The 14,685-nt window shown below is 43.7% G+C and overlaps 1 protein-coding gene across 2 annotated transcripts in view; it reads right to left on the bottom strand.

The window, feature by feature from the left end:
• NDOR1 (NADPH dependent diflavin oxidoreductase 1) overlaps nucleotides 1-14,685 on the bottom strand; it is a 201,756-nt gene that overhangs the window by 134,664 nt on the left and 52,407 nt on the right. For both annotated transcript variants that reach the window (XM_069241328.1, XM_069241329.1), the window contains 2 exons: nucleotides 11,989-12,086; nucleotides 2,296-2,394 (listed from right to left, as the gene is read on the bottom strand). In XM_069241328.1, the coding sequence (XP_069097429.1) occupies nucleotides 2,296-2,394; nucleotides 11,989-12,086 (197 nt within the window). The remainder of the gene's footprint in view (nucleotides 1-2,295; nucleotides 2,395-11,988; nucleotides 12,087-14,685) is intronic.

Raw genomic sequence — 14,685 nt, 5'->3', positions numbered from 1 at the left:
ATGTGTCTCAATGAAGAGTAAAAGTGTGCTGTAAGTCACTTATTTTCAGAAAGCCCAAGGGGACAGTATGCATGCATTCGCTACAGTGCTTAGCAGCCTCTAAACTCACTGTGTTGAACTCTCAGGCCTTGATCTGAAGTGGGCAATCATTTGCTTTAGTAACTATGCTCTTTCTGAAGGAGGACAGGCCATCTTGAGAAAGGTGGTCAGCAAAGCACCAATAAACATGAGTCAAAATATTTGCTGAAAGTCCTTAATGTTTACTGAAAAGCCCAAGTTGTGAAATGTGCTGCACTCGAACTGTAGGCCACTGGCTGTCTTCTCTAGGGAAGCCTTCAAGGACTGTACTTTCAAGAGTGAAATTAGCTGGGTAAGGTGGATGGGTTCAGGTACATTTAAGTGTACAAGTGTAGATCGGAAGGCATTAGACAGTACCTTTGTGAATACCTTTGCATCTGACTTTAGACAAGAGATCCCTTCCAGCGATTAAGAAACATGGGTACATTCGTAAGGACCCCAGGTTTCGAAATAAATCCTAACAAATCGTAGGTTCTTAAGAGTGAGATTCAGCAAGTCAGCATTTCAAAGTTAAAAAGTCAGGCGCCAAGAAGGTGGAAACTGAAAAGTATGTAGCTAAATGGAAACACTATACATATTTCCTGGCTAGTCATAATTAATGAAGTTAAAATCCATATTCTGCATGTTTGTTGTATCTTTTCCAAACTATCCAATTTGCTTTCACTGAACAAGAAACTGAACCATTACAGAATAAAATAGTGAATCATCTTTGGAATGGAGGTACTGTTCAGCAGTGTTAAGGGTCCTCGTGGCTCAAAAAGCTTAAGGAAGGTTATCATGCCCAAATATAATGCAGTGTTACTCAGCATCTCATCAATGACTATAAAGATAACTAACCCGTAGTCAGACAAAAATTAGTCCATATAGGTTGACAGGGTAAGAGAGCTGTGGCATACCAGACATGATGGCCATCATACACTAAACCGAGGCAATTTATCTATGGCTTCATTAGACACCTGTGTTGGGTTTTTATTATTTGTATAAACGTGTTATCAGTAGAACCGACTTAATGACCTGAATTGTTTGGTGGAATTCAAATTATTTTATGCTGACAAACTAAAAAAAAAACAGTTTTACTGTCCTAAAAAAGTAAATTAAGTCTCATGTACCAGAATCTGAAGAATACACTTATGTCAGAGGCCCTTGACTAATAGTTAGAGAGACTATATAGAGTACAGTCTGCGTGGCAAAACTGGCGCGGCACCGCCCCAGGAGGTCAGCTGCCTCAAAGGAGCTTCACTGGCTCCGGATCAAACAGAGAATTGCTTTGAAATTACTAGGTCTGGTTTTTAAGGCATCACATGGACGGGAAATAGTCCACTTGCAGAATCGCTTCTCTAGATATGTTCTGAGGAGGGGTCTTCGCTCCTCAGGGGTTGCTCTTGCCTGTGTCCGTAAGGCCATGGAATCTAGAATGGGTGGACGAGCATTTTCAGTCAGAGCTGCACAGCTTTGGAATCAGTTCCCGGCCCCCCTCCGAAATACGGAAGATTTGTTATCCTCCAGGAAGTCACTGAAGACCTGGTTCTCTCCCCCCAGAAATCTGTTTGTCGGCTTTTTTTCTAGTGTAGATGTGTAAGGCTACTATTCTTCCGGTATTCCAGGCCTGTATTGCCATGATAAACAAAAGAAGGCAACAGTGATTAAAGTAGCCGCACTACTCAAAAAATTTACAGAATATCTATACAAAGTACTCGAACACTATAACACATGTGTTGCCACCATGTGTAACCTGGAATCACCAAAGCAAGAAAGAGTAAATAACGAGAAAAATCTAATATAGTGAAGCACTCAAGATCTATCTATAAGAGGGTCCTAGATAGATCTTAAGTGCTCCACTATATTTTCTTTTTCTCTGTAGTGCCATGATAACTTTTAGGTGAACTGCACGCTCTATAAATGGTTATATTATTAATAATACTTCTCATGTATGAGTTGCTAGGGACTATGGGGGTTATTCCAACTTTGGAGGAGGTGTTAATGCGTCCCAAAAGTGACGGAAAAGTGACGGATTTACCACCAGCCGTATTACGAGTCCATTATATCCTATGGAACTCGTAATACGGCTGGTGGTATATCTGTCACTTTACCGTCACTTTTGGGACGGATTAACACCTCCTCCAAAGTTGGAATAACCCCCTATGTCTGCATCGATTACCAAGGAAGGAACGACACTCGCTTTTCACATTCTGCTGGACTCTCAGTAACACGTCTTACCCCAAGTCATGCTGATCGTCTCCCAGTGCCGCAGGCAGGACAGGAGTGGCTCCTAGCTGTTGCAATCGCTTATGTAACTTTTTTGCAATGAAATTGAATCTGGTCAAAAAGAAATATACAAAGAAAAATGAATTCAGTTACACTTTAGAGAGCTCGAGATCTCAGACACAGCATGGTAAAATAAAAATATTAAAAACCGTTTTTTCCCCAAACTCAGTGCACAATTTCCCATCATTAAAAAAGATGGCTGTACACAATCGGGCTACACCTGAGTTACACTAACAGCTCTCATGCAGGATCCTTTTCACCCAGCTGTAATCAGATATAGCCCTTACTGCAGTGCTCATTCCGGTGTTTGCAGCGGTAAGTACCACTACTTCCTACCTTGTAGCAATTACTTATACAGACCAAAGCGCCAGGGGTGATATCACATGTAGAATGGATGCAAATACTCCTTGTGTGTTATTATTCATTATTTTACATCTTGTGTTAACGGGACACAATTAGCAGAAACTTCTGTGCACAAATTGGGAGCTTCTGTGCCTGTAAATGGCACCCCTGTATACATTACCTCCGTAGTGAAATATTATATTACTGTACTTGTAAATGAGAAAAGGATATGTTTAAAGATAGTGGGAAATGTGAGGCTTCATTTACAGAAAATAAATTGACAACACTGGCCGTAATGGGAACATGGCACACCTAAGTAGAGAGCATGGTCTATTATGGCTTAAAAATGCAGAAATGCAGCGACTCAGCCCGCCTTCTTCAAGGGAGAAGGTTTTAGAAACAATAATTGAAATAGTGCATTTTACAGAAAGTTCACTTAAAGGATAACAACTTCAGAGTCACAGCAATACCCCTTGCATATCTATGTACCTCTGAATGTGTTACTGCTGCATATACCAGCCACGCACTGAAAGAAGCTGAGAAACACCAGCTTCAAAACAATTCCCACTTTCTACAGCCTTAGAATCAGCGAGTCAGCTTTCACACGACATCCACATGCATTTTAATAAATAACAAACGTTCCCTGTAAAACCTCTGTGTGATTTATTTGTAATGAAAGTGGCTTCACCTTAAATATTCTCTAATTAGTTGGAGCTAAACAAAGAATAATGCACACATGAACGTCCAGCCAGTCTTGCAACAAATGGCCACAAGAACAGGATGGTGCCAGAGACTGAACATAACTTTGCAATACTTGCAACTTTGTCAATATTGGTTTGCAGTGTAGAGAAGCGCATTAAAACACACCATGTCTTACCGTGTAACTGGAATAGCTACCAGATCACAAGATGCATATGCAAGACTCAACCCTAACCTACACAAAAGTATACACTCATGAATAAGACACTGTTAGCCAGTCGAGGACAGGATCACAATGCTCGTAAAACACCATTACAATGTGAACCATACTTGTGTCTTAGAAGGAAACCTCAGAATCATGTGGAAAGATGCCAGATTATTAAAAGCAAAAGCCTATACCAATTACAGAATATGCATTATAAAAAAAGCAATCACACAGCAACATGACATAATATACAAGATTGAGGGTTTTATAGCACCTATTAGTGCAAGGTGGGCCAACAGCAGGTGCACACTAGGGCTATATTAATAGATAGGCGAACAGCACCAGTATGAGTCAGTAGCACTAGATCAAGCAAGTGAGGAGAACCCAATTAAAGAACAAGCACTGAACAAATAAAAAACAATCCGTCCCCACCCTACAGGTTGCAAATTGTGGAAATGTCAGACAGGCAATGTAACCCCAAGTTTAGTGGCCAGGCACTAGTGATTCTGCCTCAAAGAATTGTCTGACAGCATGGTCCACCCTTCTGCCATCTGGCTCCCTCTAACTCACTACAGCTCAGAGAAAGGCACGATATACAGTGCAGTGGTTTCAAGAGAACAGTTAAAACCCTCTCCAGTGACCACCCTTGTGACACCGAGGCCACTAGAGAAGGACCTCCCCTACTGCTCAAACACAAACCATGAAAAGAAGTGGCACGAACCGTGAGTGACATCATTACTGTGGGTGATGCATAGGGCAAGGAGAGAAACGATCAAGGACACCTTCATAACATTGCCCATAACCTCCACCACAAGAAGCAGTGCTTAGACTGCGTAATGCAAGAAAATGCAACCAAATTAATGATTCAGCCCGACATTATGAAGTGATAGGAGGACTCAAAACCAGCACTGATAACTCCAGTCAACACAGCAACATATCGATCACTTATGAAGCATGTGATTATGAAAATAAATGTATAATATCAGTGGCATTTGGGTTTCTGTAATTTCTGGTGGACACGTGAAGAACAGGCGCTTAAAAAGTAACATAGCTGCCTCTACCATTTTGCACATCTGCACTACATCCAACACCAAGATGGCAATCACTGCAGCGATTTAGCACTTTGAGAATAAAGTGCTCAGGCTAGGAATATGTACAGTACATTTATGTGTGTGTGTGTGTGTGTCTATATATTTCATCTACAGGACCACCAACATGTCTAGTGCTTTAGGTATTTTAAAATGTCAATAAAGAAACACATATCGAGAAACCCACATCTCCTGGAATTTGCTATTACTACATATCAGAGGAAACACAGGCCAGGAGTGCAGAAGGGAATGACGAGCCTTTAGACCTAGAGGAAATGCTAGCTCAGTTCTGATACAAAAGGCAGAGACAAATCATCACCCACATAATGGTATAATTAAAGGTTCCCCAACACTTAAATTCAGGGGCATGTTGTGAGGTCTCCTCGTACAAAAGGGAACAAGGGCCTACTCAATGGAGGAGTCAGATTCATATTCTCCAAGTTCACAACATCTGCCCTATATCAAAGAGGAACAGGTCATCGCTTCTGAATAGTAAATGCCTACTTTCTCTTAGACCTATGCCCTGTTAATCTGTTGAATCCATCACATGGAGATTTAACAATAAGGTCTAGATGAAGGTAATACAGCAGGTGACCGGTGTTATTTGAGAGGTCAATATCAATGTAGCTGGGCTTACTCAGATGGCGTGCAAAGCTCTGCTGCAAGACAGACAAAAATGGGGCATTTTGTCAAGAATACAGGTTCTGTCAACCGGTTAAATCAGAGGAGCCTGAGCATTTGTCAAGGACTGAATGTTGCAAAGGTTTGTAAGTTTCTTTTTTGACTACATGAAGAAATGGTGACTCCTACCACAAGCTATGGTGCCCCCTGCACTTAAACAGTAGTATCGAAAGGTGTCAAGTGTTTCCTTAAGAGAATCCCAGATAAAAGGAGAAAGGCCCAAAAGACAAAAAAATCCTTGACAATCTTTTAGCTTTTGACGGAAGATGAACACTTAAGCAGAAAAAATAAGCAATGATTCTTGAGAACAAGGGCTACACTACTTGCAAAAATCAACTTGGGTGCATTTAGAGTATGTGGTAACAATGGAGGCTGGGGAGTTCCAGATTCTCTCTCCGCAACTGGAATGGCCTCCCTCCTGAGATTAGATCCACCATCATATATATGAGATTCAGGCAACTTCTGATGACTTGAACCTTCAGACAAGCCTATGACTGATTGTCGTGAGCAGGGTGTTTGCTTCCGATACTCAGCGCCAAGAAATCGACCTTGTGTATGTGCACTATACGAATGCTAGTAACATAACACAACACTACACAAAATATGGTCTGATTCAAATCACAAATGAATAATTGGGTACCTCAGAAACCGTAACACCCATCACGATGGCTTAGATGGTTCAACCAGCAGAGAGACAGACCGCAATGAAAAAAACTCAAACTGACAATGTTGAGTCTCAACCTCTATATGTCTCTGGGTCTGGATGAAAATCTGTATGGGTGCCATGGCAGAATCTGAAAAATGGTGGATGGTGTAGCCTCCCCATTATATCCTCCTTGAAATCATCTGAGCTTGTCTGATCTTTACTTCCTTGTTTGTGATTTTAAACAGCTGCCCACAATCGTTTTGTTGCTCCTGGGTAGCGTCTTCCACAAGCCATCCTTCATGCCCAGTCACAGTCTGCTGTGCCTTCTGCATATCCACTTAGAGACTTCCTCTGCAAGGGGCTTCTCTACCTTGTAGGTCTGCCTGCTGCCAAATCGCAGAAAATTGTCACCAGCAAGGTCCTGTGCACATAAAATATTCTCTCTGTATTAGTGCACAGAGCCTCTTCTAATCCAGACACTGTACAGGTTATCTTGCACTCAATGCCTTATATGTAGTTTAGGAACACTGATTAAAGCCAGAGTCAGCCAATGTGCATGCTTGTTTTAAATTGGAAAAGACAGATTGTTTAACGCATCGTGTGTGGGTCAAAAGGTGTGAACGAAATTACTCAACAACCGTTTAATAAGCTGCTGTAATGATTTTACATAGTCAATTTTTAAAGTAGTTTCTTACATTTTAACAGTAAGGATATGTTCCTGGTATGTGGATATACAAGTATATTAGAGGGTTTGATGGTCTATTTATTTTTACAGCATAAAGAGTACAACGTTTGTATAGAGATTAAGCATTTACACTTATTGTTTGCATAGAGTTTTGGTGAATGGTAACAGAACAAGAAAGAAGAGCTAGTGAGACCTTAACATTTCTGTCCAGAAAATAAAGATGATGTGCTTATTCGGGTATACAAAGAACAACCATTTTATCTGTGAGCCTACTGCTGACAGGGTGAGAATGGGCCCCTAAGACCATATAGCATGACTGATCACATAATGCTTGCTCCAGTGTCACTCCTCAGTGCCCGATCAGAGTTCATGCTCTGGCTGGTTGCATTATACTCAATCCTATGGGTTGCACCACTTAGGGGACTACTCACACTAAATAGCATGGATTTTTGCATAATGCCCTATCCCATAGATGGCTTCTTGCCACGCCATTGTGTCTTCCTAAGGACTTTTACTATGACTGACTGCATAATGGCTGCCCGTTGGCCACCCTTGGATAGATAGTACTATGGGATGTTGTCCGATGCTCATGGCTGGATTGCTCAGAGCAAGCACCATAGCTGGCTACATAATGCCTGTTCTTATGGCTCACTGCCACAGCTAAGTGGACCTCAGACTAAATATCATGGCCACCAGTATATAGGTTGCTAATCTGTTTCTATGTTGTGACCCATCAGATTATATGCTGCAGCTGGCTATATAAATCCATATCTGTGAGATAGCCCCGTCACCGCTGGATGGACTCCTCAGAGCATATGTTGTACTGGGTGCATAATGCCCATTCCCATATGTCACTCCTCTGTTGCTCCTTTGTGGACTCTGAAGTATACACTGTAGATGGTGCATGGCTGTACCCTCTAAAAGTAGCATTTTTTCACCCTGGGCACTTTCTTTGTCCATATTCAATGCACTTTAAGCTGATGATAAAGATACATCCAAACTGCCAGCTATCTACACTAGTTGGTGACCTTGTTTGCTCACACTTTTATCCTACATCATTCCATAGTCACAGCAACATTCAAGGTGCAACACAGTTGAAGCAGTTTCTGCCATACAAGCTCAACAACAAAAAACTTCTCACGTAGACCCCCATGGCATCTCCACACTTAGGGCCAGATGTAGCAAAGTTTTGCGAGTCGCAAATGGCCCGAATCGCAATTTGCGAATTTGCAAAATCCGAAATGGGATGCAAAAATCCCATTTCTGAAGTTCAAATTGCGATGCGAGCCATTACCGACTCGCAAAAATTGCGACCTCATTGTGCGACCCGCAAAGAGGAAGTCGCAATTTGCGAGTCGCAAACCATATGAAAAAGCCACTCGCAAATTGCAACTAGTCGCAAAAAGCCCATTTTGGACACCCAAATTACCACTAAGTCAGAGCAGGTGGTAACCAGAACCAAAGTATAAAAGGAGACCCAGAAGGCATCTGGGTAACTCAAAATGGCTGAATTGTATGTGATAGCAAGGAGGAGGAGAGTCCACGCCGCCCAGCAGAGGAGGAGGAGCCAGAGACAGGAGAGAATATACCGAACCAGGCAGACACTTTTCCAACAAACTGAGGAGGAGATTTATGACAAATATGAGCAGTGCAGCTATATTAGAATTAATTGAACTACTCAATCCGCAGCTTCAACGACAGACAATGCACAGCAGCGCCATCCCTACACATGTGCAAATGCTATGCTCACTGCACCTCTTGGCCTCGGGTAGCTATCAGGGGGTGATTGCTGTGGCAGGTGGGGTATCCCAAAGTGCACTCTCACGATTCTTCAGATATTTCCTAGATGCCATACTCACACACATGTCCAGATACATATATCTACCCAGGAATGAGGCAGAAATTAACAGCACCAAGTTGGATTTCTACAGAATTGCCAACTTCCCCCATGTAATAGGGTGTGTGGACGGGACACATATACAAATCTGCCCTCTTGCAAATCTGGAATATGTGTTCCGCAATAGGAAATGAACCCACTCACTAAACATCCAGGTGGTATGCGACGCCCATAATGTTATCACTGACATTGTAGCCAAATTTCCAGGGAGTACACATGACTCATACATATTCAGGCACAGTGGGATACACCAACGCCTAGAACGTGGTGAGTTTGGAGACGGATATCTATTAGGTATTGCTGACTACACTCTGAAGCCATACATTCAGGTCACTGTAGAAACCATCCAAGCCCTGCTAACATTGCTTATTTTTGCCAAACAGGTGACAGTGCATATGCGCTAAGACCATGGATACTTACCCCGTACCTAACACCTGGCAATGAGAATGAGAGGCGATATAAGAGTGCCCATCGGCGGACCAGAACTGTCATCGAGAGGACCTTTGGACTGTTAAAGGCAAGATTCAGATGCCTCCAAAAAAGTTGGGGTGCGCTCCAGTATGCCCCAGTAACAGTATTGAAGATCGTTGGCGGATGCGCAATCCTACACAACCTTGCCACCAGACGTGGGCTACATCTCACCCCTGAAGACACAGATTTGGAGGATGAGGAGCAAGAGCCACCATATCGCCAGCCTGGGGATAGAAGCATTGCAAATCAAGGCAGACAGAGACGGGACCACATTGCAGCCCAATACTTTGGCAGGTACGTGGCAACTGTCACCACACTCACTGATGTCACACAAACAGAGCCCAGTTGTGTAGTGGAACAAACAAAACCTTTTAATTTGTGAACTAAAGGTTGAAAGAAAAGTGCTGTCCGTAAGGAGCTGTACATGTCCAAACGTTATGAGGACACATTGACATCATGTGCCTCATGAGTCATGCTGTCTGCTGGCCTACACCCTCCTCCTTGTGCGCCCAGCATGGTTCATCCCAGGTGGGTCTGCTGACCCCTGCCGTGCACTTACACTCCTCAGCACACGTGAGTCACTTGCAGACACACTGCTCATTGTGGATCCCTCCTCACTGTCCTGAGGGGTCTCACCTGTGCCCCTTGCCACCTGCCTGGCTTCCAACAAGTCCACTGCGTGGCTGATGCGGCCAAGTCCACGTGCCACATCCCCAGCAAAGTGGCCAAGTTCTACTTGTAGACTCACGGTCCGTCTAGACAGGCCAGTAGTGTTCGTAGCAAGACGCGCAATTGACGCTGCCATGCGGTCAAAGCCTGTCACTAGGTGGCGGTCCCTGCGCCTTGTGCTGCGTCTGTCTGCCACCAGTTCCGTTACTAGTTGGCGGATGGCCTGTGTGAGATCGCCCACATTATCATTAAGTCTAGTGAACTGCGAGTTCACCTCAGCCAGGCCATGGGTCATGTTGGTCTCCAATCTGTGCAAAGCACTTGATATTGACCGCAATTGTCTGTTTTGCAGGCGCTGACCGTTAAGGAGGGATGCCTCTACTCCTGACATTGCTGCCTCCTCTAACTCTACCTGGGGCACCGCCAGAACTTGGCGTCTGTGTCTGCGCCTTTGTCGTGCTGCTGGCTCTGGACAACTTGCTGTGGGGCTAGGGCCAGGGGTCGTGTGAGCTTCCCCCATTTCCTGCTCTTGTTGCAGAGGGGACTGTGGTGGTGTCCTGCTGGGCCCAGGAATGTCTGCTGCAGCCTCCTGCACTGCCTCTGGCCTGTTGTCTCCTCCCTGGATGTTGTCACTGCTGGGGGGTGTTGTGTGGGAGACATGTGGGACATAGGGAATACACTGTCAGTCTCTCACATCTGTTGTATGCCTCATAATAAACATTTGCCTATATGCTGACTACTGTACTACATTGCCCATAATGCACCATTCTAGTGGTTGCTAGACTGGAATGGAGCTACTTTGGTTGTGCCTGCTGCTGTGTTCTGGGAGAGTGTGGATACTGCATTTGTAGGTGTGAATTCATATTTCATGGTACTCTCTTTTGGATGTCCCTGGCGCAGAACTGTCTCCTTTTCCAGAAACGGCCTCAGGCTCCAGGGTCTGCTCCACCATTTCTTCCATGGCTGTGGGTGGTGGGACGGTGGATGGGCCTCCTCCTGTGCCCCTCATTTCTCTGAGCCGCTCTGCCACCCTCTCCTTTGTCCTGGAGCTCAGGTCATACCACCTTTTTTGTATTTCATCCAGGGTTCTGTGGCTCACCCCTATGGCATTGATCCGGTCCTGGATTTGCAGCCAGATCTTCTTTTTCTCTGTGTCTGGGACACTCAGGGTTGCCTTGCCAAACAGTTTGTCATGTGCTGGCAGAATTCCTCAGTGAGCACCTCCAGTTCTTTCTCAGAAAACGTATGTTTTCTTTTTTTTCCTGCACTGCCTGTGTCCTCCATAGTAACAGCAGGTCCTCTCTCCTGGATGTTGCACTGCAGTTTGGAAAGGGTGTGGTCCTCCCTCCTCCCAGGTGTATTTGATGACTTCCTGGTTCTGATGTCATCAGCAAGAGCCAGGAAGTGTATTTCCCAACTGTTATGCTGCACCTGCAGCCAATTTGTGGGCCAGTCGCAATTTGCGAACTTGCTTTTAGCGAGGTCGCAAAAAGCGACCTCGCTAGAAGCGAACTCGCAAAATGCGGTGCGACATCATTTGCGAGTCGCAAATTGGTGTCGCTTTTTTTTCTTGGATCCCATTTTGCGAGTCGGAAATTGCAATTCGCATTGAATCGCAATTTCCGACTCGCTATTTTTTTCCTACCTACATCTGGCCTTTAATTATTTACCCATGACGAGCATGCTAATGGGACAGCGAAAAACACAGTGAGAGGACAACTCTGGTCTAGACACACAAAATCAACATTATCCATATAGGCCATGGCAGACACACATTCTTCCATCCACAGCACTATCACAGAGTAGTGTGCGATTATCTACAAATGTCCTTCAACGACTCACCACTGGTATGAAACATTATATAATGCATCACAATTAACAACAAGCTCATTTACTTCAGAGATTATCAAGTGATGTAGAAAAAAGAACATTACCATAAAATCCTCAAAAAAAGGTAATGGAAGCCCCTCATGGCTTGTTACCCTAAACCAGGTTGAATTGTTAAGTGTTCCAAGAACCAGCCCTGGATTGTGGGTTTATTGAATACTGGAAATCTAATGAAAATCACAAATGTGAGAAACAGTGTCCCATTCCACTTCACCAGTCAAATATTTCCCATTTTGCCACGGTAACGGGAGTAGAGATAAAAATAGTATATTATGAGATTTTGCACAAAAACATTTAATCTGAATATCAAATGTAAAAAAGAGCTACTTCATAATAAAATCAGACAATATGAGGAGCAGAATATTTGATTCTTACTTGGGATATGAAGAATCTCCAAGACCCAAAACGGCATATTCCAACTGACACAGTGCATTACTGGGCAGGTTTCTACGAAAAATGAATCTCCAGAAATTCTAAAAAGAAAATTCATATTTATAGCATCATTAAGTGATGAATTAGCGTAAAAATCCTTTCTTTCCCTCTACAATAGTTTTGCGTTTTGGGGACCCTCTTAAGGAAGACTGGGGTATTACATATATTTCATAATTCAACAGATAATCAGAGCCTGGGTGACAAAAAAAAACCACAAGCCTAGTTTAATATTTAAAGATGGACTTTTACTGTACACCGTATACCATTCAAAACCCAGAAACATTTGTCTAATAACTCCTTCGGAACCATTGTTTTACTTTTTATCAAATTTAACATGGCTCTAATTAGGGGCAGAAAGAAGGAAGAAAAAATACTCAAGCAGACAGATTAGATGGAAAACTATTGTCCTAGCTTAGTTCCCTTCAACATGCGATCTTCTTAGAGCAACGTGCTGTAGAATGGACTGATAATCAATAAGCGAACAGAGAGAGGAGAGCACTGACAGCACATCCTGCACCCTCTACACTTTAATTCTTACACAACATATGTCACCCAGTCTTCACCTACCTGCAACACACATTTCAGTGACAGCTTAACGGCTATGTTCATTGGTTTGACTTTCTTATGGCAGAATGAGTGAGTCACCTGGGAAGTGCAACAACTATAAGGAGCTGCCTCAACACGTTATGGGCACTTCTCACGTCCAGGCAATTTCTAAATTCACCCTCAGAGTATTCATGTATTCATGGCATTTAGCTGGCTACCCGACAGGCTCCGATAAGGCTGCAGGGTTTGTGAACGAATAGGCGCACATCCTCATTTATAAATGAACCCAGTCACTGCTGCCAATCTGAGCCACTGCTCGGTGAGGCTTTCACATTTTTCTTATGTTCCCAAATCCTCACTTGAATGCAATTTAATACCTCTCTTTTTCTGCTTCCTGTCCTGGACCCCACTTGCATGGTACTTTAAGTGCAAACATTTTCCTCTGAAGTGCTCACTTCTTGAAATAATGCTTGGGGTAGAATTCATGCGATACTGTCTCAACTAGTGTAGCCGAGCATCTTCTAATTTTTGTGCTTTCAAGTTCCTGAATTTGAAAATACTATCTGTGGGCGGAATAATTTGAGACTTTATTGATAATCCAGTCCCTCTTCCCAGTATTACTTATCCGTCCCTACCCTCTGCAGCAGTTCTTGCTGAAAGCACACTTTCTTGATTTATGAAAACTCAGCACGTTTTTCGACTGATATACAAGATCTAATGACATACTGCTAATTACAAATGTTACGCTACATACGTGGTGGTAAACTGTGTTTTCAAGTAGTACCAAAAGCATTACGCATTTCCCAAAGTGTATAAATAATGTCTGAGTGAGGTGAATGTTAGAGATTTATAGAGTTGAGTTACAATAAAGTACAAATAATAGACAACTAGAACCTTCTGTGTAATTGAAATTTTAAATGTTGTCCAAAAGTGAAATCTTGGGCTCAAGACATAAAAACAGCATGGAGCTTCCGGGAAGGCATCACACAGAGTAAGTGATAACCAAGCTGGATCGAGATAGAAACCATGTTGCGTGGCACCAGTATTTCTGCATGATATTTTTGTGCTAGTTTCCTGTATACAGTTACTTGATGAGCTAAATTCACATGTGATAGTAGAGCATGTACATTTTACTGCATAAGCAATCGCCACGCAGGTGCAAAAACACAAAAATCACCTTTATGATGTGTGCTGAAGTATTGTGGTAGCATCAGGACCTCGAGCGGTCTCAATAAGTCATCTTGGGCACGGAGGAAGAGGCTTGGCAGTTCAGGCTGGACTGTTCCTAGGGGGAGCAGGGTCGAAACTGATTTGCATATGGCTAGGTCCAAGCTGGGGTGGTATGGTGAGCAAAAGAACAATGGATTTAGCCCAGATCTGTGACTGGGGGTGAGTGAAAAGTTTCAGCACTCTGTCCATCAACCTTCTGTGTTGCTGAAGTTGCCCTAAGCAGCCAGGGTATGCCCAGACATGGGTCTCTTACTCACTCCGCTACTGGATTCAAGCAAGCCTGGCTGATGAGGGGTGATACTCCAAAACTAGTCCCAGGATGCTTGTTTCCTGTCCAGGGAGGATCTGGCATGACAGTTCAGGCTGCACTGTTCCCATGGGGAGCAGGTTGAAGACTGATTTGCAAAGGGCTGGGTCCAAGCTGGGGTGGCATGGCAAGCCAAAGAATGATGAATTTAATCCAGATCTGTGACTGGAGGTGAATGTTTGAAAAGTTTCAGCACTCCGTCCATCGCCCTTTTGTGCTGTTGAAGTTGCCCCAAGTAGCCAGGGTATACCCAGATGTGGGTTCCTTGCTCACTGTGCCACTGGATTCCAGCTACCTTGGCTTATGAGAGGTGACACTCCGAAACTGGTCCCAGGATGCTTGTTTCCAGTCCAGGGAGGACCTGGCCTGGCAGTTCGGGCTGGACTGCTCTCAAGGGGAGCGGTGTCAAGACTGATTTGCATATAGCTGGGTCCAAGCTGGGGTGGCATGGTGAGCAAAAGAATGATCAATTTAATCCAGATCTGTGATTGGGGGTGAGTGTTTGAAAAATGTCAGCACTCTGTCCATCACCCTTTTGTGCTGCTGACGACTGCACC

This window comes from Pleurodeles waltl, chromosome 6 (assembly GCF_031143425.1).
Source record: "Pleurodeles waltl isolate 20211129_DDA chromosome 6, aPleWal1.hap1.20221129, whole genome shotgun sequence".
NCBI classification, from domain to species: Eukaryota; Metazoa; Chordata; class Amphibia; order Caudata; family Salamandridae; genus Pleurodeles; species Pleurodeles waltl.
This window is presented reverse-complemented; position numbering and strand designations above follow the sequence as displayed.